The 27,535-nt window shown below is 38.9% G+C and overlaps 2 protein-coding genes across 2 annotated transcripts; one reads left to right on the top strand and one right to left on the bottom strand.

The window, feature by feature from the left end:
• Window positions 1-177: 177 nt before the first annotated feature.
• Window positions 178-25,560, bottom strand: adsl (adenylosuccinate lyase). The gene is given in 14 exon segments (XM_034190775.1): window positions 178-342; window positions 705-881; window positions 2,595-2,775; window positions 4,973-5,034; window positions 5,036-5,121; window positions 5,773-5,842; window positions 10,113-10,203; window positions 10,310-10,356; window positions 12,140-12,192; window positions 12,195-12,310; window positions 12,446-12,525; window positions 17,486-17,530; window positions 19,641-19,844; window positions 25,302-25,560. Coding segments are annotated over 14 exon segments (1,443 nt in total). The 5' UTR covers window positions 25,446-25,560; the 3' UTR covers window positions 178-255.
• On the top strand, window positions 13,308-15,616 carry LOC117528184. The gene is made up of 2 exons (XM_034190776.1): window positions 13,308-13,366; window positions 14,121-15,616. The coding sequence occupies exon 2, from the start codon at window positions 14,187-14,189 to the stop codon at window positions 15,168-15,170; it is 984 nt and encodes a 327-aa protein (XP_034046667.1). The 5' UTR covers window positions 13,308-13,366; window positions 14,121-14,186; the 3' UTR covers window positions 15,171-15,616.
• Window positions 25,561-27,535: the final 1,975 nt, after the last annotated feature.

Below are 27,535 nucleotides of genomic sequence, written 5' to 3'. Positions count from 1 at the left end.
AAGTAGTATAGATACCCTGCTGACAGAATAGAGTGTGTGAAGTTGCATTAGATTTCAGTAAAAACATCAACAAAATTATTCACCTCTGTACAACAAAGAACAGCTATTAATTATTAAAAAAATTTACTCTTATTTAATTCCGGCAGACAGAAATGAAGATGCATCAAGACATTTAATTATCGTGATTGTTCTTTATTGAGGTACAACACAGCATTTACCGTGATGTGTGTGTGTGTGTGCTCGCACGGGCATGTTTCAGAGCTCAAGCTCAATCTTGACATCCATTTTTGCTTTGTAGGGCTCCAGCAGGGGGCGCACTTCTTCAGATAAAAACTTGGCAACCTGGAGAAAGAGGAAGATGTAGAAGTAAAGAGATGCGACTTTATGTAACAAACAATCATATCATGATTACAACCAAAATGATCGGGTTATCAGGATTATTGCGGAACTGCTAGAATGTGCGGAGGTGCGACTTTTTTCTGCATGTCCTGCATACAGGGTTACAATCTTCAACCAACGTTCCTTCAGCTTTCTGGTAAAAGCCAAACCGTGCCCACACTTGGTCATCTTTAAAAGGTTGGAAGATTTCTTTAGCTTGGTCACCACCTTCTGCCATGTTTTCACTCTCACCTAAATCCACACATGTTCCACCTTCAGCAACAATCCAAATGAGTATTAAAGATGACAAACAGATGGTGATCTACCTGTTGGGGTGCACGTCCAATGAAGGTCTTGGGGTCCAGGATAGAGCCTAGCTGACCCAAGATGGGGGCAAAGTAAGGGTCAGCCTGGACTCTGGCCAGCAGGTCGTTATCACCGCCCTCTTGTTTGACCACGGCCGCTGCCTCCTGGGATAGAACGCGAATCTTCTCGTGACAGTCCTGAAGAAGAGATACAATGAAAGTGTAGACGAAAGCAAAAAGATGTGGTGGACACAGTTCCACTAATCCACTACCCACTAATTAACGAAGCTAACTTTTTTGTTTCGCGGATTAGCTTTTCAGCTAACTTCAAAAACCATCAGTGGACCAATTAGCTTCTGCTAAATTTAGTTCAGCTAACTTTCAGTCTGCTAACGTATTTGACTGAGTTTTCTAAGCATTTGGGGTCAAAATGCATAAAACACTGCCATCTACTGGATGGGAGTGTGAATAGCGACCAATGATCACACGGTCGCTATTCGTAGTGCTGAATCACACTTAAATAGAATTTTCAGTTTTGCAAATGCCTTTTTTTTTTTACAAATAAAAAAGTGACATATTTACAAATACACATTTACTTGTAAAAAAAACAACACACACACACTTTACATTAACTTGTGTGTTGGTCTTTACAAATAAATAAACCAACCAACCAGTAATGAGAGGAGGCTCATTTTCACATAAAGGATTTTGGCATCCTTATGTGTTAATGATCAAACCTTCAGAATTAGCGCATTACATACAAAAACAATACAAAACTTTGTTAAAATGACAGAGTTGACGTTAATGTCAATAAACTGTCTGGAATTAGTTTTGCCTTGCATTTGATGTCTTCTGCCACACATCTGTGCTGTTTCATGTTGAAAGTAAGTAACACTTCCTTACAGCAGTGGACAGGGCGCACAAAGCCAGAAGCTCTGACTCGTTGTTCGTGTTGGGTTTGTGATCGCCTTTGAGTTTACTCAGAAGCGTCGGTGGTGTTTAAACTCAAAACTGGCTTGTCAGTAGTTGCCAGTGTACCGGAGTCAATACTAAAAATTAGTGGTTAGTTGTAACTTCTGCTAAATTTTTTAGCAGTTTATTGGTTTCGGGTTATAAAACTTAACTTTTCAGTTAGAGCATTAGCGGTTATCGAAGTTAACTTTTTGGTTAGCTGTGCCCACCACTGACTATAACACATCATTCAGCATGCCAAAGTCTAAAGGGTCAACAACAAAAAGCACATTATGAGCCCTTTAGATGACAACCAGACCCAAAACAAACATTACTTCTACAGTAAGCACAAATCTTTATTTTCTGTAAAGTTAGCCATCTTCACATTGATGTCTTTGATCAGTACCGGTGTCGCCAATCGAACAGTCCCCTCTAAAAATTGGTCTGCCCTGCCTTCAGTGGGCATGTGTCACTTGGGACAACAGCAGCACGTCTGAGTCTGACTCTCTACACCCAAAGCAATCAAAGGGAATAATGTGATTATTAACCATCAGATGACAAAGTAAAACCTCTTAAATCATTCTAAAGTCAGTTTGAAGCAGAAACTAGGCGATAATCAGTGAGTCACTACTTACGCTCTGAAATGACATAGGCCCAGACGTGCTGCTGGGACGCTCTGATCGCTTCCCCGTCTTTTATTATGAAATAATGCTGAATTAAGGTGGAAACGGTCGTTGTATAAAAGCTTGAGATATCTCTTGCTGAGACAGAATCACTGCTGACACTCTGAAATGACGCACGCACAGTGACGGCAAGGCGGACTGATTTTTAGGGGGGGACCGTTCAAACGGTGACACTGGTGTCCAAACATGAAAGAATGGTGTTCAGACTTAGATTTACTGTGTCAGTGAAAAACAGCTTCACTCTCACACACAACAAAATTATAGGAGCTCCCTGTACCTGTCGGTTCCCTCCAGCCTTCACCATGGCCATGATGATGTTCTCTGTGGCCATGAATGGCAGCTCGTGGTGGATGTGTCTCTCAATGACTTTGGGGTAGACCACCAGACCTTCTGTGATGTTCTGGAGAGTACTGAGGATGATGTCAGCTGTCAGGAAGGACTCAGGCAGGGAGATCCTCCTGCACAGGAGGGAGGAGGAGAAGAGGAGTCAATATGCAGGGGAGGATAGGTTAAAAAAAAAACACTAGATAAGGCACTTTAGTAAGTGTAAATCTGAACACCATCTTCAGTCATTGCAGTGGTGTGTGCTTCCATTTCAGCAACACGGATCTATCTAGAAACCATAACAATGAGTAACGTTGATGATTACAACCTTCAAGGTCACTCAGAGTCTAATCCAATGGTACATTTTGAAAGTCCACATATGACTTCCTATTCATGTCTTTTAGTAACTACAGATCTATCACCCCTGATTCACAGATATTAGCTGTGAGAATTTTCTAACCTTCGTTCCATTCAAAATTTTGACTTGCACTGTGACATTGACCTTTGACCCTCTAAGCTTTAAAAGTTAATACTGTGGGCATCCTTGGATTGGTTCTACAGATATTTTAACAGCACGACAGGCAGACAGAAGCAGACTGATTTGTTTTGGTAGGGTTAACTGGAAAACAATGTGTGGCAAACTAATAAATTCCCAGCATGGCATGTTTTCAAAACACCAAGTGTTGATTACAGATTACTTAACAGATCCAGAAGTCCTGACTGAGTTGTTGTCTATAGCAGATCTGCACACAGAAACAATGCAAATCTGATTCCTGAAAGGACAGTTTGGAAGTGACGTCACGTCAAATGCAGAAGCAGTGACCCATTTCGCAAGATGATGACCTCTGGTTGAATGTTTTTGTGGTACTTACTTAATATCAGTTGGAGCTATCCCACAGTACGGTCTAGTAATCCATTTTTGTGCAATGTTTCTTTCCAATGAAATGACGTATAAGGGATATTTTTTTTAGCCCTATTTCTGTGAACACTTCTTTCTGGACCCACTATACAGCTTCAGGATCCAGTCCCTGTGGAGGAAAAGCGTCTATTGTGACTGTTGTCGTCACGTCCTGATAATTCTTTTGTCAGACCACGTTTCTTCCAGGTTCCTCTTTTACAATTAAATGAAGCCCTCGCTCTGCTGTCGCTCTTAAAACCAGACTGTTTTCCTTCACTGTAGAAGCCAATTTAAAGTGAACTCAATAATAATTCTTTGCAAATTAAAGCACTTTCACATTATTTAGATGTTATACAAACTAGACCACTTACCACCATTTTTTCAGGAAGCGGCATTTTTGAGTAAAAGTTGGTATCCACTCTTTTTGGATGAAATAAACTCTCTGAATCTTGGAAAAATGGATTCCAAGCTCAATTTGAAATTTTTATTGGAAAAAACATACTTAGAAATGTATCCCTAAATAGGCAAAATTTCATAGTATTTCAGTGTTTCAGCCATGCCCTTTGCTAATGATGTTGTCCAGCATGTCTAATGTGATGGTATATTCGGCCTCAGTTTAGAATATTGTTTAGTAATGTTTACACCTATCAAACTGATCATGTTTAAGAAAAATAAACAGGCGTTTGAATGACAGTACATAAAATATGTGTTCTCTTACCAATAAACATGCATTTTGTTATTATGTGGATGTTGAATATTTGTCTTTAATTCTTATTTTGGTCTAATGGTCATTTATGTGTTGTCATGATATAAAAACATAACCTGGACATCAGAATACATGCACCATTTGTTAATAGTTTATTCCTCATTCCGCGACCACCGTTTAAATCAATAAATTACAGATATCAGTTATAACGTCTTAATAAAATGGCATAGAACATGTAGAAGTGACAAATTAAGATGTTCATTGTGTTTATGCAATGTTTTAAGAGTAATATGATTTTTGTCGTGATGTTCTTCAGGAAATACACAGAAATGTTGAGTGCTTTACTTTTAAAATTTGTCGTTTATCTACCGTGTACGTTTCATGTCCATTTAGAAGCTAAAATAAGAATGTTAGCTCAGTATCCTATTTTTCCATGAACAAGTTAAAAACAACATGATATGCTTCTACTCCAAAATGTCGGTTAACTTTTTATAGGGCCCACTTTTCATGAATTCTGTCGAGACTAATATCAGTTTCCTATTGATGAACTCATCAAGTAATCAAATGCCCCTTTCAAGCTATTTTCTATTCACAAGAAATCATTTACATCGTCCAAAATTGTAACAGATCAGAGTTTGTCTTTAATGGCATGAGAATAACGCTTGAGAAAAAAGCTGAGGTCTGGTGCCACGGCAAACACCTGAAATTCACATGGCTGAGAGCTGACCTGTTGGCACTGTCATCCAACGTCCTCTCCAGCCACTGAACCGAAGCCGTTTGCAGCGGGTTCGGCCAGCAGCGCCATCAGATGGCGAGCCAAGCTACAGCAGCGCTCTGAACGCATTGGGTTCCTCTTGTACGGCATGGCACTGGAACCTAGAATGGACAGAGTGGAATGACAAAAAGCTGGAAAATTATTCACCCGTACTCAACGGTAACTAAGAGCCAATTAGCTAAGATAACGTTTTCATTAGCGGATTAGCTTTCAGCTGACTCTGAAAACCATTAGTGGGCCAATTAGCATTCACTAAATTTAGTTCCACCATTTTTTAAATGAAGTTTAATGGCCAAAACATCTGTAAACCCTAAAATTATGCACTTTTGTTCCTCTTGGAGCTTATACAGTAATCCAATAACTGGAATCAACACATCGTGCGAAGGCAAGAAGCCGTCACCTCGAGGAGACACAGGAGCAGCAAGTGAAGACAAGTTAAGGCATTAATTATTTTATTCAAGTTATTTTCCATCTGCATTTTTACTTCTTAACATTTCTTTTTTTTTCCATTATTTTTTTTAATTATTTATATACATCTTGAACATCGCTGATCTTGGCATTTTAGGAACCTCCATATTTAAACCACAGCCAAAGTTAAATTCATAGAAGAAAAGTTGCAAGTAGCTTCAGCAAAATTAAGCATTACTTAACAGTTAATTAATGGTTAAGCTTTCAGTTAGCAGATTAGCGGTTATTGAAGCTGCCTTTGTGATGATGCATCTTTAGAGTGTATATAAAAAAACTGACTGTACCAATCTGCTCTTTCTCAAAAGGTTCTTCAATCTCCTTCAGGTTAGCCAGCAGACGAATGTCTGTACAGATCTACAGGAGGCAAACAAATCAAAGATGATGAGATTCACCAGGTGAAGACAAAGACTTCATGCAATATTATTCACAAGGTCTGATTAATCTTCCAACCTGAAGATAAACCATTTCTAAATGGTTTATCTTTTATTTTATTATTTTATTATTTGAAAGAAATAATTTCTTTTCAAATAATGCCATGGATCTTTAAAAATAAAGTTTTCAAGTTTTTAAATAGTAAAAATAAATAACTGAATACTATAGGATCATGGACATGATTGATAATATCCATTAAGCACCACTAGGGGGACTGGTGGTTGCTCTCACTGCGGTATTGTATCACTTCCTGTTCCTGAGCACAGCGGTGTTTTTCTGTATCTGTTAGCTGTTTAATCTGCGCAGTTAGATTGATCTAGTTATCTAGATTACGATTTGTTTCCCAGTGTAATCTTTACGTGCCTTAACTAAAGCACTCCTTCTGCTGAATCACCTCTAAATTATTACACTTATTCACTTTGTGTGTTTTTGGGAATCCGCTAGCTTAGCGTAGCTACTAGCTCTTAGCCGGTTTAGCATGGCGGCTTCTCCTGTCTCTCCTGCACTTTTCTGCTCTGGGTGTGAAATGTTTAGTTATTCCTCGGCCTCCTTTAGCAGTAATGGTACTTGTAATAAGTGTAGCTTATTCGTAGCTTTGGAGGCCAGGCTGGGCGAATTGGAGACTCGGCTCCACACCGTGGAAAATTCTACAGCTAGCCAGGCCCCTGTAGTCGGTGCGGACCAAGGTAGCTTAGCCGCCGTTAGTTCCCCCCTGGCGGATCCCGAGCAGCCGGGAAAGCAGGCTGACTGGGTGACTGTGAGGAGGAAGCGTAGTGCTAAACAGAAGCCCCGTGTACACCGCCAACCCGTTCACATCTCTAACCGTTTTTCCCCACTCGACGACACACCCGCCGAGGATCAAACTCTGGTTATTGGCGACTCTGTTTTGAGAAATGTGAAGTTAGCGACACCAGCAACCATAGTCAATTGTCTTCCGGGGGCCAGAGCAGGCGACATTGAAGGAAATTTGAAACTGCTGGCTAAGCGTAAATTTGGTAAGATTGTAATTCACATCGGCAGTAATGACACCCGGTTACGCCAATCGGAGGTCACTAAAATTAACATTAAATCGGTGTGTAACTTTGCAAAAACAATGTCGGACTCTGTAGTTTTCTCTGGGCCCCTCCCCAATCAGACCGGGAGTGACATGTTTAGTCGCATGTTCTCCTTGAATTGCTGGCTGTCTGAGTGGTGTCCAAAAAATGAGGTGGGCTCATAGATAATTGGCAAAGCTTCTGGGGAAAACCTGGTCTTGTTAGGAGAGACGGCATCCATCCCACTTTGGATGGAGCAGCTCTCATTTCTAGAATCTGGCCAATTTTCTTAAATCCTCCAAAACCGTGACTATCCAGGGTTGGGACCAGGAAGCAGAGTTGTAGTCTTACACACCTCTCTGCAGCTTCTCTCCCCCTGCCATCCCCTCATTACCCCATCCCCGTAGAGACGGTGCCTGCTCCCAGGACTACCAATAACCAGCAAAAATCTATTTTAAGCATAAAAATTCAAAAAGAAAAAATAATATAGCACCTTCAACTGCACCACAGTCTAAAACAGTTAAATGTGGTCTATTAAACATTAGGTCTCTCTCTTCTAAGTCCCTGTTGGTAAATGATATAATAATTGATCAACATATTGATTTATTCTGCCTTACAGAAACCTGGTTACAGCAGGATGAATATGTTAGTTTAAATGAGTCAACACCCCCGAGTCACACTAACTGTCAGAATGCTCGTAGCACGGGCCGGGGCGGAGGATTAGCAGCAATCTTCCATTCTAGCTTATTAATTAATCAAAAACCCAGACAGAGCTTTAATTCATTTGAAAGCTTGACTCTTAGTCTTGTCCATCCAAATTGGAAGTCCCAAAAACCAGTTTTATTTGTTATTATCTATCGTCCACCTGGTCGTTACTGTGAGTTTCTCTGTGAATTTTCAGACCTTTTGTCTGACTTAGTGCTTAGCTCAGATAAGATAATTATAGTGGGCGATTTTTAACATCCACACAGATGCTGAGAATGACAGCCTCAACACTGCATTTAATCTATTATTAGACTCTATTGGCTTTGCTCAAAAAGTAAATGAGTCCACCCACCACTTTAATCATATCTTAGATCTTGTTCTGACTTATGGTATGGAAATAGAAGACTTAACAGTATTCCCTGAAAACTCCCTTCTGTCTGATCATTTCTTAATAACATTTACATTTACTCTGATGGACTACCCAGCAGTGGGGAATAAGTTTCATTACACTAGAGGTCTTTCAGAAAGCGCTGTAACTAGGTTTAAGGATATGATTCCTTCTTATGTTCTCTAATGCCATATACCAACACAGTGCAGAGTAGCTACCTAAACTCTGTAAGTGAGATAGAGTATCTCGTCAATAGTTTTACATCCTCATTGAAGACAACTTTGGATGCTGTAGCTCCTCTAAAAAAGACAGCTTTAAATCAGAAGTGCCTGACTCCGTGGTATAACTCACAAACTCGTAGCTTAAAGCAGATAACCCGTAAGTTGGAGAGGAAATGGCGTCTCACTAATTAGAAGATCTTCACTTAGCCTGGAAAAAGAGTCTGTTGCTCTATAAAAAAGCCCTCCGTAAAGCTAGGACATCTTTCTACTCATCACTAATTGAGGAAAATAAGAACCCCAGGTTTCTTTTCAGCACTGTAGCCAGGCTGACAAAGAGTCAGAGCTCTATTGAGCTGAGTATTCCATTAACTTTAACTAGTAATGACTTCATGACTTTCTTTGCTAACAAAATTTTAACTATTAGAGAAAAAATTACTCATAACCATCCCAAAGACGTATCGTTATCTTGGCTGCTTTCAGTGATGCCGGTATTTGGTTAGACTCTTTCTCTCCGATTGTTCTGTCTGAGTTATTTTCATTAGTTACTTCATCCAAACCATCAACATGTTTATTAGACCCATTCCTACCAGGCTGCTCAAGGAAGCCCTACCATTATTTAATGCTTCGATCTTAAATATGATCAATCTATCTTTGTTAGTTGGCTATGTACCACAGGCTGTTAAGGTGGCAGTAATTAAACCATTACTTAAAAAGCCATCACTTGACCCAGCTATCTTAGCTAATTATAGGCCAATCTCCAACCTTCCTTTTTCATTTTTGATCAGGATATGTCATTCAAAGCGCATATTAAACAAATATGTAGGACTGCTTTTTTGCATTTACGCAATATCTCTAAAATCAGAAAGGTCTTGTCTCAGAGTGATGCTGAAAAACTAATTCATGCATTTATTTCCTCTAGGCTGGACTATTGTAATTCATTATTATCAGGTTGTCCTAAAAGTTCCCTAAAAAGCCTTCAGTTAATTCAAAATGCTGCAGCTAGAGTACTGACGGGGACTAGAAGGAGAGAGCATATCTCACCCATATTGGCCTCTCTTCATTGGCTTCCTGTTAATTCTAGAATAGAATTTAAAATTCTTCTTCTTACTTATAAGGTTTTGAATAATCAGGTCCCATCTTATCTTAGGGACCTCGTAGTACCATATCACCCCAATAGAGCGCTTCGCTCTCAGACTGCAGGCTTACTTGTAGTTCCTAGGGTTTGTAAGAGTAGAATGGGAGGCAGAGCCTTCAGCTTTCAGGCTCCTCTCCTGTGGAAGCAGCTCCCAATTCAGATCAGGGAGACAGACACCCTCTCTACTTTTAAGATTAGGCTTAAAACTTTCCTTTTGCTAAAGCTTATAGTTAGGGCTGGATCAGGTGACCCTGAACCATCCCTTAGTTATGCTGCTATAGACGTAGACTGCTGGGGGGTTCCCATGATGCACTGTTTCTTTCTCTTTTTGCTCTGTATGCACCACTCTGCATTTAATCATTAGTGATCGATCTCTGCTCCCCTCCACAGCATGTCTTTTTCCTGGTTCTCTCCTCAGCCCAACCAGTCCCAGCAGAAGACTGCCCCTCCTGAGCCTGGTTCTGCTGGAGGTTTCTTCCTGTTAAAAGGGAGTTTTTCCTTCCCACTGTAGCCAAGTGCTTGCTCACAGGGGGTCGTTTTGACCGTTGGGGTTTTACATAATTATTGTATGGCCTTGCCTTACAATATAAAGCGCCTTGGGGCAACTGTTTGTTGTGATTTGGCGCTATATAAAAAAAATTGATTGATTGATTGATTGATTGACTAGGGGGAGGCATGTGTCTAAAAGTGTTGCGTGTCTGCAGTTTACCTTGTGGACTGTTGCTCCTAAACTTGCCAGGTTAGACAGACAATCTATGTCCACTTTTCGACTGTATGTCTGTCCAGTTACAAGGTACGCCCTGAGGAAGGGTTCAAACAATATCAGAAAGTCTAAAAAATAGACTCCATAACCCATAAAAAAGTTATAATACTCAATACTAGTAAAGCAAACTATACAAAACTTACTTTTTGAAGCCAGCCATTTCTGTGACCATTCTGTCAAGCTCTTCAACCTTTTCAGAAAAAAAGTGTAAATAATAGAATTTGTGCTCATTTTCAGCACGGGTTCTCTGATTTGCCAGCGAGTGCTCGCTAGCTGTCATGACCTACTCGCTACAACGCTCTCTGTGCGCACTATGCTATGGTGGCTACCATAGCTGAAATACATCAACATAATTGATAAAATTCTGACCTACCAATGCAAAAAAAAAAAAACAACACACACACAAAAAAAACAGCCATTACTGTCACCAATCTGTGAACTTCTTCATCAGTTACAAAAAAAAAGAAATATGAGTTTTTCTTCACATAATTCGCTGTCATGGCCTTCTTACTACAATAATCTCTGTTTTCGATTATAGCAATGACTCCCATAGCGGTAACACATAATAATATTTTATAATACTATGATATTCCAATTCAAAATATCTTATATGTTATTTGAAAACATCTTATAATACTTTGACCTACCATAGCAGAGATACCATTATTTATGAAATTCTGACTTGCCAAACAAAATCAGAACAAAAGCAATTTGACATCAACCTTTTTGCCTCAAATCTGTCAATTCTTCAACTATTTCAGGAAAACGTTTAAACATGAGAATTTCTGCTGGTTTCTAGCAGGGTTTCCCTGCTTTGCCAGCCAGTGCTCACTAGCGGATATGGCTTACTTGGTACAATACTCTCCATTTGGTGCCATTATCCATAATGCATTGTGGCATGACAAGCAAAATCACTGATAGAGTTATAGTTTGTGCTTCTCTCTGTGTGGATTCACATTTTCAGTGGTAATATAACAAGATATTTCAGGAATATGGCTATCTGAGCCAACGTTTAGGGCAGTGTCTCCCAATCCTGGTCCTCAGGACCCAACATACTGCACGTTTTCATTGATCAGAGTAGATCAATTGAGTCAGCTGTTGATTCTCTGAACACACCTGACTGAGCTGATCTAATCCAGTTAGTTCAGGGACAAATGGAAAACGTACAGTATGTTGGGTCACGAGGACCAGGATTGGGAAAAACTGGCTTAGGGGACTGTCAGCCAGACAAATTGCGCCTGTCAGAAGAACAAATAACACGGACAAAATAGAATGGTGCCAAACTGGAACTCTTCCAATGAATTTGCATACATACAGCATTGTGTGGAGATATGTAGCATTATGGGTAATGACAAAACAAATGCTATCTTATGATGGCGGCTACCAGAGCTGTGACATGTTACGGTCCACTCACTACAGTACTCTCCATGCTAGCTTACGGGCATGGCTACCACTGTGGTGATCCATGATCTTATTTTAGAGAACTCTGATCATTTGAAGTCATTTGTGAAAATGCATTCTCAGTGTGATAGCTTAACCAGATAAAACTTTAAATAAACAGTTTAACCATGCAGTTGTAACTTGTAATATTACTGTACATATCTGAGCAAAACAGCTGGAGCCCCAAAATTCCAGCACCTAACATTCTGAGACACCGTGAATAAAAGTGGCACTGCTAATCCCTCAGCATTAATAAAATACTGAAGACTTATTTCTGAGAATGAGACAGTGCAGTTTTTCCAGGTTTGAGGTGTTTACCCACAACTGCAAATTTGCCCCAAACAAAAAATTATTTGAACATGTAAGAATAATTTCTTAGATGTCACTCACTGAATGATCTTACACTTACAGGAGTTTCCGTATTTAAAACATTTCAAGAATCACGAGTTAAATGGTCCTTCGTAAATAGTTAAATGCATCAGCCAAAGCAGCACTGTTAAAACAGCTGCTCATTCATCATCTGCTCCACAGACCTTGTCATGGTCCCCCTGGAAGAGCTGCAGGAAGCTGGCCTGAGTGCCCGTGGTCCTTTGACACCCCGGAAACGGAGGTCATCGCGCGCTCGCTGAAGGTTCCGCATGTCCATGGCCAAGTCTTGCAACCACAGACAGGCTCGCTTCCCTACTGTTGTCAGCTGAGCCGGCCTGGAGGACGAGTAGTCAAGAGACAATAACAAATAAAATGCAGTATACTTCATAAAGATTTAGCGGTGAAATTAACCTGAAAACCAGACAAAGTGGTGACAACACATCACAGCATCAGAAAGGTTTGTGACTCACTGGTAGTGTGTGAAACCCAGCGTGGGGAGGTCAGCGTATTTCTCTGTGAAGTTTCCCAGTCTGTCGATGACTCTGGCAAGCTGTGGAAAAAAGAAATGAGTTGATTACTGAGTAACTGCATCAGATGCATTAGCCAGTTGTAAAGAATTCAACAAAATGTTGAATTATAAATACTTTAGGAAGCTTCTGATATCCTCAATGCCAAAATGTATTTTAGGTTTTGTGAGAAGGAACGGTAGCAACATCACAAGTGCTGAAGGACGTATCCCGATGTCCCATTGCAGGATTTAAATGTAAGACTGGGTGAATATATTAACAAATTAAAGTGATGTTGACCACACAAAACAAGAAATGGCTTGGGTTCATTATGTCCACAATGAAATGTCAAGGTAAAAGTCAATGTAAGGATCACTGCAGGGGTTTGTCCCCCCCCCCCCGGGGTTGTAGTTGCTGGTGTTCTCTGTGTGGAGAAACAGGCGGCGGATGACTTTGGACTTTAGTCTGCATGTGTCAGTGTGACAAGTTATAAAGTAATAAAAGGTTTTAAGAGGTAGTAAATTCATTCTGTGTAATAATTTGGTGGAGTGAGAAAGATAAAACATGAATATAAATTGACTAAAATAATCATCTAAAAAGGTAGGAATTCATAATGTTTAAAAATGGTTAAATGCTTTTAAAGTGTTTTTTCTACGTTGGTTCACTTGTTGTTTGGTCAAGCAGTATATACAGTGTTTATCTGCGATATACAGAGTGCTTTTAATGTGACAGTCTGAGTGCTCTTAATCTGATAGTCTTGAGATCTACTGTGTTTTTCGCCCACACACTGACAAGAAACTGCACTATTTTTCGTCATTACGCTAAAGTCGTCACTGAGGAAACGCTGCTCTGCCACTTGGGTGATTATTTTTCTCCACATTTCAGGTGTGTGTGTGTGGACTGTGAATGAAGTGAATGTGAAAACTTGCTAACATTTTAAGAGTGTTTAGATTATGTTTATGTAGTATTTTGAGGAAGTTAGAGCTCGGTTTGTCTACAGCAGTGTTTTTCAAACGGTGGTCCGGGGACCACTGGTAGACCATGAGCAAACCCTAGTGGTCTGTAAGTATATTGGTAGAACACCAAATTTTAAATTAATCATATTGTAACTGAAAAGTGTTTGTCAAACGATTTAAAAATTACTCCAGAGTCTAAGTGATAGTAGCAGGTGTATTATTTTTATTATTAACTCCTATGTAAATAATTGTTTTGGGGTATTTGTGGAATTAGGTGGTCCACCAGATTTTTAAATTTTTTTATTGGTTCAGTGATCCTTGGTCTGAAAAAGTTTTACAATTCCTGGTCTTGGGCATGAAAGGTATGTGTGTAGATGAGGCCTCGGTGGGAAACCAAGGAATATCTATCAGTGTTGTAGCCACAATTTTGTGGATTCATACACAATTTAATAGTATTTTGAGATTGGTGTAATACATTTCATGCAATTTTAATACGTTTGTGAAGTCTTACATTTTAGCTGTTTGTGCGTGATATTAAAAGTTATCTGAGGTAACCGAACACTGAATGTAACTGTTACTCGAGTTGAGAGTATGTACTCTACAGTTGTTTTAATCATTACACTAAATCCGTTACTGATGGGGTACCACTGTGTCACTTGGAATTATGTCTCCCCACATTTCAGGGACGTGATATCAATCTGCTGGTGAAACGCTCTCTGTCTCTCAGCCTCAACTATCAAGTGGAAAACATGGGCTCTCAACCCTCAACAGTAGATTATGACAGCAAAGGTCTTGAACTTTACCAAGCTGCATCAAGATCACCAAACTTCCTGCCAGATATTGGCATAGATGAGTCCTTGGTAAAATATTCTGGAACAGACTCTAGCACTGTCCTAGAAGACTACTCCACCCAACTTAAGGTGGCCAAAGTACCGGGCTACATTGACAGACTGGGCTCTATTCTGGGTCCGAAGACTCGAGCCCCTAATGCCGTTGGACTTGGAGCACTAGTAATTTCCATGATCATGGAGATGGTCTTCACTTCAACACAAACGAGCGAAAACTCGTATAGCATGATTCAGCGTATATTTGGAGAAGAAAAAGCTTCTCGTGTCAGGGACACAATGTTAGAGTATGTGAAGCGTCATAAAATGTTCATGGACAATCAACAAGCTCTGCTGAAGGAGCTGGGCAGACTTGAAAAAAAGCTGAGTAATCAGCTCACCACCCTGAGAAACTCCCTGCTGTATGATGGAGAGATCAAGACTCGTGGGTTCAAGATCTGGGTTAATGGAGCTGCATTCCATGTCCAAATGTTGATCCATGAGGCACGGCTGGGCGCTGGAAAAGCTTCATCAAACTTAACCAACCCAATCAAAGTTGCCATCAGTGAGTATTTGCAGGATCTGGATAAACTGCTCGATAAATACAAGACCTACATGATCAGCAATACTTTTGTTGTTGACATAAAGCAATGTAGTAGTCGTGGTTGTAGTAACACGATTTGGCAATTACGGCAAAAGCATGACCCAAACCGTAGGGCACATATACCAAGTAAACCGGACGAGTCTTGGCTAGATCCTGATTTAATTAAGTCATACGCGAATGCTGTTTTCTCAAACTACAAACCACTTACAAACTTGAAGACACATTTCATAAACATTCAAGACAACCTCGACGAGCTAATCAAGCAACATCACATATTCTCTCTGCCGTCAGAAGATAATGTTTGAGTTCAATTTAACATCTTTCAACACGAACAAGAACAAAATCAACAAGAACAAAGTGCAGCCAAAAGCTTGTTAAATATTAACATGAGTGAGTGAACTGTGTAGAGAAATGGCCTTATCAGACAGGTGGTGGTCCAGATCTGTGGAAAAACAACGTACTGCCAATGAAATTAAAATGCTTATGATTGCTTTGATTCACTTTTCATTACTTTTTAACTTACATTCGATGTATTTCATAGCAAAAGTAGGTGAGCATGTTTTCACCTTTAATGATGTGTGCACATGAATTCACAGGCTACAAAGGTCATTATGTAACATGACCTTAGTCCTTTCACACAAAGTATGGTCTTGCATGTCTTGGTATTTTTCCTGTATTACATATTATAAATTGTTTTATTGTTTAACACTTTCCAGTATCACAATAATGACTTTATTTTGGTGATTAAAGTTACAAGTCAAGTGGTCAAACATTTTGGTTTTGGTGTGTTGATTTAAAGCACGAGTGCAAGAGACAGACAGCAATCAGGTAAAATAATTAGGGCTGCAACTAATAAGTATTTTTTCTAATCGACTAATCGGTTGATTATTTTTTAAATTAGTTGTCAGGTACAAAATGTAAAAAAAAGACAAATTTAAAAAACAAATTTGAAAAATGTTGAGCAGTTCTATTATCCAGACCCCAAGATGATGACCCCTTCCTTTGTCCTGTCCACAAACCAAAGATATTCAGTTAGTAAAATAAACCAAAAAATATTCACATTTGAGAAGCTGAAATCCAAGAATTTGGATATTTAGACAACAAAAACTAATTAGTTGATTAATTTAGTAGTGGATCAATCATCAATTAATTCTTGCAGTTCCAAAATCAATTGGTAAATGTCATTTTGCATCATTTTACAATTTCATGGTTTGAGTACAGTCACAGCTAACAAGTAAGATTTACAATAATATATCACCAAAAAAAAAAAAAATCATTGTAGTTATTCATGTTCTGTGGTATTCCCGGTGTCGCAGACCGAACGGTCTCCCCCCTAAAAACTGGTCCGCACTGCCTTCACTGCTAAAGCGTCATTTGAGACCACAGCAGCTCGTCTGAGACAGTGTCTCTTCACCCAAAGCGATCAAAGGGAAGAATGTGATTATTAACCATCAGATGACAAGGTAAAACCTCTTAAATCATTCTGAAGTGAGTTTTAAGCAGAACCGAGCCCGTTTTAAGCAGAAACGAGGCGATAATCGGTGAGTTGCTACTGAAGCTTTGAAATGACGGAGGCGCAGTGAACGCAGCAGCTTGTTTGGCAGCTGCGCACTGATTGCTTCCCCCGTCTTTAATGATGAAACAACACTGAACTTATGTGGAAATGATTGTTGTACAAAAGCCTCAGATATCTGTTGCTGAAATAGATGACTGGAGCGCAGTTGAAGAACAGCTGAAAACCAAGCCATGAGGGCCCCAACACATGGAACGTGACATCTCACTGTTTTCAAAATATAAATAGATAAAATAGCCAGTCATGGTCCACATAGTGATAATAGGCAGAGCACATAATGCATATATTAATTTTTTTCCACATTTTTGAAATAGGAGGGTAACTTCAGCATAAAAAGACACACACCATTGCCTACAGCTGAAAGGTACAAATGTATGACACATATTCTGAAATCTATAGAATCTACTCATTCTATTGATATTTAATGTTCATTTGTATGTAAAACCCAATCTCTTTGTATGCTTTTGTCTAAAACGGTTATTGAAAATGCGACCACTGAAGTAGCCACAACAGCTGATTTTGGTCCTTTTCCAGCACAGTGCGTTTCCATGGCAACCAAACTGATTTTTTGGAAAATACTGTAGGATATGCCATTTTTCCTCAAAATAAGCTGTTGTGAAAAGTTTCATTAAGATGTGCTGACCCCGACTTTCCACCCATGGCTGATTTTCTCAGTCAGCAGCTCTTAAGCAGAATCGATGGTGATAATCGGTGAACCACAGCTGACGCACAGAAATGATTACATGCGCAGTGAAAGTAGGGCGGACTGATTTTTATGGGGAATGTTCGGTCAGCAATACCGGTATGCCAAACTACAGCACACACAACACAAAAATAAATAAATAAACAAAAATGATTTCCTACATAAACAAACTTGATTGATATACTTAATAATTTCCTTCAGGATTAATAAAGTTCTTTCTTATTCATACTTTTATTCAGATTCCAGATTCCATTAAGTCTTAGACTTACAGGGAAAATAAATTTCCATTTCCACAGTTTCAGATACACAACTGAACGGATGTTTGTCTTGATGCTGAGCCTCACCTTTGGCAACAGAATGTCAAATCCGTCACGAAGCATAATCAGATCCTGATGAAGGAGGAAACAAAGGTTCAGATTAATATTTCTTTTTCTTTCAGCTGTTCCCATTAGGGGTTGCCACTGCAGATCAATGGTTTCCATCTCACCCTGTCATCTCTTCCTCTGTCACCCCAACCACCTGCATGTCTTCCCTCAGCACATCTGTAAACCTCCTCTTTGGCCTCATTCTTCTCCTCCTGCCTGGTGGCTCCATCCTCAGCATCCTTCTCCCTAGGGTCCCTCCTCTGCACTGTCCATCCAAATCACTCCTGCCACCTTTCCCCACCCACTCCGTCCTGCCTGCACTCTCTTCTTCACCTTTCTACCACACTCTCCATTACTTTGAACAGTTGATCCCACGTATTTAAACTCATCTACTTGCAACTTCTGTAAGGCAGAAAATGACTACACACAAACAGCAAACTGATATGGCTTAAAAACAATCATAAAGGTATGGCGAATCTAGCATGTACAGTGCATCCAGAAAGTATTCACAGCACTTCACTTTTTCCGCATTTTGTTATGTTACAGCCTTATTCCAAAATGGATGAAATTCATTTTATTCTTCAAAATTCTACACACAATACCCCCATAATGGCAAGGTTAAAACATTTTTAAGAGTTTTGCATTTATTAAAAATACTAAAAAAAAAAAAAACCCTAAACAAATAATCACATGTACGTAAGTATTCACAGCCTTTGGCATGAAGCTGAAAATTAAGCTCAGGAGCATCATGTTTCTACAGATCATCATTGAGATATTTCTACAGCTTAATTGGAGTCCACCTGGTTTGGAAAGGCACACACCTGTCTACATATAAGGTCCCACAATTGACAGTGCATGTCAGAGCACAAACCAAGCATGAAGTGAAAGGGATTGTCTGTAGACCTTCAAGACAGGATTGGCTCAAGGGGCGAATCTGGGGAAGGGTACAGAAACATTTCTGCTGCTTTGAAGATCACAATGAACACAGTGGCCTCCATCATCTGTAAATGGAAAAAGTTCAGATCCACCAGGACTCTTCCTAGAGCTGGCCATCCATCTAAACTGAGCAATCGGAGGAGAAGGGCCTTAGTCAGGGAGGTGGCCAAGAATCCAATGGTCACTCAGTCAGAACTTCAGCATTTCTCTGTGTAGAGAGAACAACTATCTCTGCAGCAATCCATCAATCAGGCCTGTGTGGTAGAGTGGCCAGACAGAAGCCACTCCTTAGTAAAAGGCACATGGCAGCCCACCTGGAGTTTGTCAAAAGGCACCTGAAGGACTCTCAGACCATGAGAAACAAAATTCTCTGGTCTAATGAAACAAAGACTGAACTCTTTGGCGTGAATGCCAGGCGCCATGTTTGGAGAAAACCAGGCACCATCCCTACAGTGAAGCATGGTGGTGGGAGCATCATGCTGTTGGGATGTTTTTCAGCGGCAGGAACTGGGAAACTAGTCAGGATTGAGGGAAAGATGAATGCAGCAATGTACAGAGACATCCTGGATGAAACCTGCTCCAGAGCGCTCTTGACCTCAGACTGGGGCAGCGGTTCATCTTTCAGCAGGACAACGACCCTAAGCACACAGCCAAGATATCAAAGGAGTGGCCTCAGAACAACTCTGTGAATGTCCTTGAGTGGCCCAGCCAGAGCCCAGACCTGAATCTGACTGAAGATCTTTGGAGAGATCTGAAAATGTCTGTGCACCGACGCTCTCCATCCAACCTGATGGAGCTTAAGAGGTGCTACAAAGAGGAATGGGCAAAACTGCACCAAGGTCCACCAAGCTTGTGGCATCATATTCAAGATTCAAGGTACTGAGCAAAGGGTATGGGTGTACTGATGTACATGTGATTTTTTAGTTTTTTATTTTTATTAAATTTGCAAAAAAAAAAAAAACTTTTACTCATGCTGTCATTATGGGGTGTTGAGTAGAATTTTGAGGAAAAAAATGAATTTACTCAATACTTTAATACTTTCCAGATGCACCATACCTCCAGTTATATATATATATATATATATATATCTCTGAGACATCTCTGAGACATATCTCTGAGACATTCATCAGAGAAAAATCATTGCGCTGTGATTAACGATGCCTCCTCTAATGACACACATATTGTTAATCATAATTACAGTATTGTCTCCCACGTAGCAAGAAGTGGCTCCAAGGTGGATGATAGGAGCAGCAGTAGGGCAGCAGTGTGCAAAGGTGTGTACATGAGCCATGACATCATGTCTGAGCTTACGCTCCTCCACGGCCGCCATCGCGAAGTCAATGTCCTCCGCGTGGCTCTCCATCTCCGCGATCTGAGCATCTGTGATGGGCAGCCCTAAAGTCTGCCGAGGAGAACAATGAAGAGGCAAAAACACAAAAAAGACAAGGTGACACACCACTCAGGTTTTTAAAAATTTTTTAGGCTTTTTTTTTAGTGGTCATTGTTTTTGTTGTTGATGTGGGGAGTATGACAAGTCTCTGCAACTACAAAAATAGTAATAATAAATAAATAAATAAATAAAGCATGTCAACCCTTTTGCATGTTTGAGTGCAGATATCTTTGATAGCTCTAAAGAAATCCAATCGCAGTAAACAAAGTAAACTTGCTCAATGAACACACAATCATCCACAAAAATTGTCTTTATTAAATTACACTTGTAATCCTGTATTATTGGATTAACACTTTAGATTAAAATATCAGAGATACAATCTGGGTTCACAAGACTTTTACAGTTATCTTCAATTAAAGAGTGAATCCCAGTGAATCCCTCAAAGAAATGAATGAAATGACTCAAACCACAAAGAAAACATTAAAAGTAGTATCTCAGCACTTTATCGTGGATTAAATAAACATTCAACCACATACATAACAGGAGAATGGGAGAAGTAGTTAAGAATGGTGATCACGGATGAGAACTGGCAAAATGTGGAAAAACCAGACATCCACCAGTTCATGCACTTGGACTTAGTTTTCCTGGAAAAACCTGGTACGGCTTTTTCATTAGACAAATTGTGAAAAGTAAACAACTAAAATACACCAAATATGTTGGAGAGAATGTGGGTCAGTTGATGTAGATCCTCACATTTATGGCACTGTCAGGAAGCAAAGGAATTTGGGAAATGGTTTGTGAAATACAGCAAACATTTAAAATATAAGCTCCCTTTGAGTGGAAACTACTAGGTGTTTTTCATTTCACTGACAAAAGTATCACAGTAAATAAACAGATATCTGATGAAAATATAATGTTGGTAATTTGCAATAAAAGCAATCAAAATGAATTGGGGAAGGTTAGAACTACAAACTGTACATCAATGGACATCTGTAACAGAACAAGAGTTATCAAAATCATATCCCTCCTCCTCCAGTTCCCACAAATCAGTAATACAAAGTGTCAGGGATCACACAAGTACACCATTATGCTAAATGTGAATTAAATTGGTCGACTGGTTCTTGAGATATTGCGCTAACAAGGGTGGCAATAACAATATCTTGAATATCTCACTGTGACCTTGACATTGACCCCAAGGTCACTGTAATTGACTGGTGTCAGGGATTCACCCAAGTACACACTTGTGCTAAATATGAATGAAATTGGTCAACTAATTCTTGAGATATTGTACTAGCAAGCGTGGACTGACGGACGGACATGCTGATCGCTATATCCCTCCGTATTTCATACGTTGAGAATATAAAAATCTACAAAATGGAGAAACTGATGTGTGAAAACTACAAAAAGCAAAATTTGATGAAAAAGTGGAGAAAACAGAGTTTAAGACCTGACTTGGCAAAATCTGAATTTAATTAAGAAAAATATGCAATGGTAAACATTATAACTCAAAAAATGTTTCTTCCCAGATGTGCTTTGTTCTTATTTACATTTCATTCTTTGTTTGTGTTCATCTTCATGTTCAGCTGCTACACAAATAAATAAATCATATTTCAAGTGAAAAAACACACAAAAAAAATCTGAAACTACTGAAACTCATTGCATACTTCACTAGGTACATGTTTCCACACAAAGAAATTTATAACATTTGATAACTGTTAACACTCGTGCCATATGATTTATTATTTAAATTTCAAACTGATTTTCAAGGTGTTACAAATCATGCTCTAAGGACAGAAATGTCCATTATTAAATGGGAAATTCTGACTTACTACTCTGACTGCAGCACAGCATTAGGGCAACAACTAACTTTTAACTTTTTCTAATTTATTATTGTCATGATTTTTTTAATGTGTCTCTTTTCTAATTAGTCAATCATCCACTGGATAATTTACCAGTGAATCATAACCATTAATTCTATGAATAACTTTCAATCTTGCATTTAAATATTTTGCCATTAAAAAATGTTTAGTTTAGAAATTTATGACAAAATGTTTAAAAGGCATTCATCATCATCATCATTTTCTATTTTATTTGAGCAGAGGATAAGAAATGCAGAAAAACAGAAAACAGAAAAAAAAACAGAAAAACAATTTAACAATAAATTAAACAATAAATTAAATTTACTATTAACTCAGGTCATTATATCCGCTCAAAAATGAGTGGGAGGAAGAAAACTTATTTAATCCCACCCCTTTATTCAAATTTAACATAAAGTACATAGCTGCTTCCCGTCAATTAGATAGAAAATTAAGAAAATAATACGTTTAAATACTTGTAATTTCCCACAATAGATACCAACAGCGACAAGAAAAAAATACCAATATGATAAACAAGCAACGAAGCACATACCAACAATGGTAAGAGATCAACAATACCAGTTACGGCAAAGAAAACAAACATATGCTGCACATACCAACAATGGTAAGAAAACAACAATACCAGTTACGGTAAGGAAACAAACATATAAAAAACATACCAACAATGATAAGAGCGCAACAATACCAATTACGATAAAGAACCAAACATATGAAGGAAACAAACATATAATGCACAAACCAACAATTGTGATACAGAGCCATGAGCCATGAATGTAAAATGGCTTTTATTGTTGAGTCTCAATCATTCTATACCGATCCCAGACCCTCTGTTTATAATGTGACTTGAATTCATGAATATTTTGGCATTGCTTGAGTTTGACGTCCAAACCATTCCATAACTTTGCTCCACATACAGACACACAAAAAATTTTTCGGGTGGTTCTAACTTTTAATAATGTGAATTTAGCAAAACCTCTAAGATTATGAGCACACTCTTTGACTGAGAAGCATTCATGCAAACTGGGGGGAAAATGATAGAAAATCTTGCAGAGAGCTTTGGTTCTTCCTGAAACACAAACACACACAAACAGAAAATAAAATCCCAGTTTCAGTGCAGAAGGTTCCGGGTTCAAATCCCACCCCTACCACATTTCTCCATATAATGTGGAGTTGTGTCAGGAAGGGCATCCGGCGTAAAACCTGTGCCAATCCAACATGCAGATCCACCTTGGATTTGCTGTGGCGACCCCGAGTGCAAACAAGGGAGCAGCCAAAGGGACTTACTATTGCATTTGTCCACAAATATTTTCATTATCCATTGATCTGTTGATAATGGTCTAGATTAAGTTGTTGAGTCCATAAATTGGCAAAAGAAACTGTGAAAAATATTGACCAGTGTTTCACAAAGCCCAACATGACATCCTCATATGTCTTATTTTGTCCACAAGACAATTATATTCAATTTACTCTCAAAGAGTGAAGAAACAAGAAAATATTCATATTTAAGAATCTGAAATCTGTGAATTTGGACATTAAAAAAGACTCAAAATGACTAATCGATTAGGAAAATAACTGATGATTAATTTAATAATTGATTAATTGTTACAGCGCGATACAGCATAAGATGGATTATTCTGAATAATCTTTAGAACTAAAACGTCAGTTTCATTATGCTGTAACTACTTAAGACACTATAACTGAAGACAAACCGCCTGCTGATGTCATTTGTCACTCAGTTTCGACAAACGTGCTCTCCTCCTGAGACGATGCTCAATATCCTGATTAGATTTGAGTGTTTGCAGTTGAGATCAGAGTCATATGACAGGACTACAGAGTCTGAGGCAATTAAGAGTTTTGGTCTAAATCCAGGAATATGTAGACTGTACGATGTGAGGCCATACGTTCAACATCTGGTGGCTTGAAAATCAGCAGAATCACAGCTCAGAATTTAACATACCTTCAGAAAATGAATAATCACACAACGTAACAAGTAGCAGGGAGGAAACGGTTTTGCAAGGGAAACAGAGTACAATGTAGCTTTAGGATCACCACAGCAAAGTATTTATACTCTATACATAGAAACTGTATGACGGTATAGCAAAATACAAGTATCCTGAGAGTTTCTGAAATGCAAGTTTCTAACCCTAACCCTGGATGTAGACAATGACACTGTCTACTGGTTACTAGTGCAGACTAACAAGTTTGAGAACCCACATTTTCGTGACATTGAGGATTATACATATTGTTCATTACAAGATAAGTACTTTGTTTGTAATAATAAATAACAATAATAACAACAACATCAATAACAAATACACGCACACACACACACACAATGAAATCTGTCCTCCGCATGTAACCCATCCTAATTACAGTTAGACACAATCCAACAACTAAGAGCACTGAGCAGCCAGAGTCTGGCACCCAGGGACCAACTCCAGATGTAGAGACTGCCTTGGTCGGCGGCAGAGAAAGGAGCAGACCCTAAGTAAGCATGTTTTTGAGTGCGGGAGGAAACTGGAGCACCCAGAGGAAACCCATGCAGACACGGGGAGAACATGCAAACTTCACACAGAAAGGGCGGGAAGCAATCCCACAACCTTCTTGCTGTGAGGCATCAGGGCTAACCTCTAAGCCACCGTGCCACCGACCTGTTATTATCAGAATGGCTTATGTGGTGGGTCACCCCTCTGAATCTGGTCTGCTTGAGGTTTCTTCCTCAAAAAAATGCTGGAGGGAGTTTTTGCTTAGCACTGTTGCCTGTATCCTTGCTTGGGAGTGGAGAGGGCAGTGTTAAGGTTAGACCATAACCTTGTGAAGCACCTCGAGGCGACTTATGTTGTGATTTGGCGCTATATAAATAAAATGAACTGAACTGAAGGGACCATGAACTCCTGTTGCCAGCAAATCAAAAGCATGAAGGGAAACAAAAATCACAACTTGTGATGGCATAATACAATCTGCAGCCCCACCACTAGATGACACTAAATCCTACATACTGTAGCTTTAACTACTTGTCAACTGGAGTCTGGTACAAATCCTCAGCTGTAGGAGTCTGTGTTCAACTGGGGGAACCATGGCTGTAGATGTTAAAACTGTACTACATCTAGGAGATCCACGGATATAACAGAACATATCAGAGTTTAAAATGGATGTAATAAATACAGAGTTCATTCTTGCCAAAACTTCCTCAACTCAAAGAACCGTGGCGTCATTGTTAAAATTATATTCCATATATCCACGTTTTAGTAATAAGTGTACTGCTGCGCTGATTCTTCTGCTTTCTTTGCAACATTTCAAATGCAACTTGTTTTTAATTGCTGCTGTAAGTATTTTAAATTAACTTTAGCTTAACCCGAGATATTTTAAGCTGTATTTCTTATTTGACATTTACTGTACAAATAATTTATTAATGTGAGCCGCAGCTGTTTACTCCTGGAGTCCCCTTTAAAACTAAGGTTATATTTAGACTAGAGAACTTGATAGGATTCTCTGGAGATCACGAACTCTCCCGCAAAGACAAAAGTACTGCAAAAGAACAACAGGCTGGAGGTAGTTTGATCTGAAAATGTCCAGGTTTAATGTCTCAAACCTTCTCAGCTTTGGCGAGGAAGATCCAGAGTTTTCTCCAGGTGCAGAATTTCTTCCTGTCACTGAAGTTATAAGACATTTCTTTGCTGGCATATCGTGACACCAGAGGAGAGCGATACTTCATAAACTCATCAGATGACTCCATACTAAAATGAGGAAGCAATTTTCAGAAAAGAAAAGAAATAACAGTGTGTACTTTAACACTTTACAGTTGACAAACTCTGCAGAAATAACGTGCAGCGAATCTTCTTCTTCTTCTTCTTCTTCTTCTTCCAAGGTGAAATGTTGGACTGTAACTCGAACAACAAAATCATGTGCTGCTACCTGCCGGATCGGAGGCTCTGAGCTTTTCTTCACAGCAGAAAATGCAGTTCGAAATGTCTGATGTTCGCATTCCAACAAAAATCATGTTTTTTAAAAAAAAAGAAACCATAAACCTTTTTAATGAACTTACACAACAGGAGTTAAATGCATTTATGTACTTTTGGTCTATTTTATCCCAGTTTAGTTATTTTTATATTATATTCTGTAAAGTAGGCCTCTGTGATTTTTGTGCAAATTTGATCTCTGAAATTTATTTATTTATTGCATCTTGTTATTGTCTTTGTTTACTAAGGATCACATTAAAATAAATATCTTTTTGATTTCATGTGTGTTCTTGGTTTTTAATGTTGTCATATATACATGTTTTGTTTGTATGTATAATTTATTATAGGCTGAATAAGCAAAACAAAATCAGATGTCTTTTGTTGCTGTACTCTGTAATCTGTCATGTCAACATAAAGACAGCTGCTGAATGTGATGTAATATGCAGGAGGATTAACGAAACAAAAATAAATGCTTTATTTTCCTAAAATTTGCAAGGACCACCTAAAACAAATGTATTTTTAAAGTGAAAAGTAGTCACACATTTTTCCTATTATTATTATTAGTAGTAGTAGTAGTATTGTTGTTGTTGTTGCTGTTATTATTGTTTTATATTGAAGGGATAAGATTATTACTCCCGTGACCCTTGACTGGAGTAAGTTGTATAGAAAATACACTTAACAAAAATATAAACACAACACTTTTGTTTTCCTCCCATTTTTCATGAGCTGAACTCAAAGATGTAAAACATTTTCTATATGCACAAAAGACCGATTTCTCTCAAATATTGTTCACAAATGTGTCTAATTCTGTGTTAGTGAGCACTTCTCTTTTGCCAAGATAATCCATCCCACCTCATAGCTGCAGCATATCAAGATGCTGATTAGACAGCATGATTATTGCACAGGTGTGCCTTAGGCTGGCCACAATAAAAGGCTACTCTGAAATGTGCAGTTTTGTTTTATTGGGGGGGTCTGGGGGGTTCAGAAAACCAATCAATGTCTGGTGTGACAACCATTTGCCTCATGCAGTGCAACACAGCTCCTTCGCATAGAGTTGATCAGTAGCCAGACGCTATCGGGTGAGCATTTGCCCTCTCAAGTTGGTTACGACGATGAACTGCTGCAGTGAGGTCGAGACCCTGATGAGGACGATGCATGCAGATGAGCTTCCCTGAGATGGTTTCTGAGAGTTTGTGCAGAAATTCTTTGGTTCTGCAAACTGATTGTTGCAGCAGCTGTCGGGGTGGCTGATCTCAAATGATCTTGGAGGTGAAGATACTGGATGTGGAGGACCTGGTCTGATGTGGCTACACGTGGTCTGCGGTTGTGAGGCTGGTTGGATCAAAACAAAAGTGCTGCATTTATATTTTTGTTTAGAATAGCTGGATGGATGGATGGAGATTATTATTGTTCTTGTTGTTTCTCTTACACATTTTCACACATGTTCCTTTTATAATTTTAGATGCACTAAATATGTCTAAATCTTTAATACATTTCTGTACCTCTATGGATCCTAGCCTTAACAGATTTCTGCATAACATACTTACCTGAGTATTGATTCATTGATGTTAATCCATGGTTAATCCCCATCATGTCCTATGAAATATTGTTGCAGAAATATGTTAAAAATATTTCTAAGCTAAGCTTAGAAATATTTTTAACAGATCCTCAACATTACAAATGAAATTATTTAATGTCATTGGAGGATCTCAGTAATAATTTCTGCAAATCTGATTTTTTTTTTACTGTGGCTATATGTCATGGAAACTGTTTACAGATCTAGTATTTGCTTCGGTGGGTATGGTGATGCGTAGCACTTGGACCTTATCTTTTTAAACAATGAACAAATTTGAATGATTTTCACGTA

This window comes from Thalassophryne amazonica, chromosome 16 (genome assembly GCF_902500255.1).
Source record: "Thalassophryne amazonica chromosome 16, fThaAma1.1, whole genome shotgun sequence".
NCBI classification, from domain to species: domain Eukaryota; kingdom Metazoa; phylum Chordata; class Actinopteri; order Batrachoidiformes; family Batrachoididae; genus Thalassophryne; species Thalassophryne amazonica.
This window is presented reverse-complemented; position numbering and strand designations above follow the sequence as displayed.

Excerpts from the sequence above, each read along its gene's own strand:
- LOC117528184 (XM_034190776.1), top strand. The coding sequence starts at position 14,187 with ATGGGCTCTCAACCCTCAACAGTAGATTATGACAGCAAAGGTCTTGAA.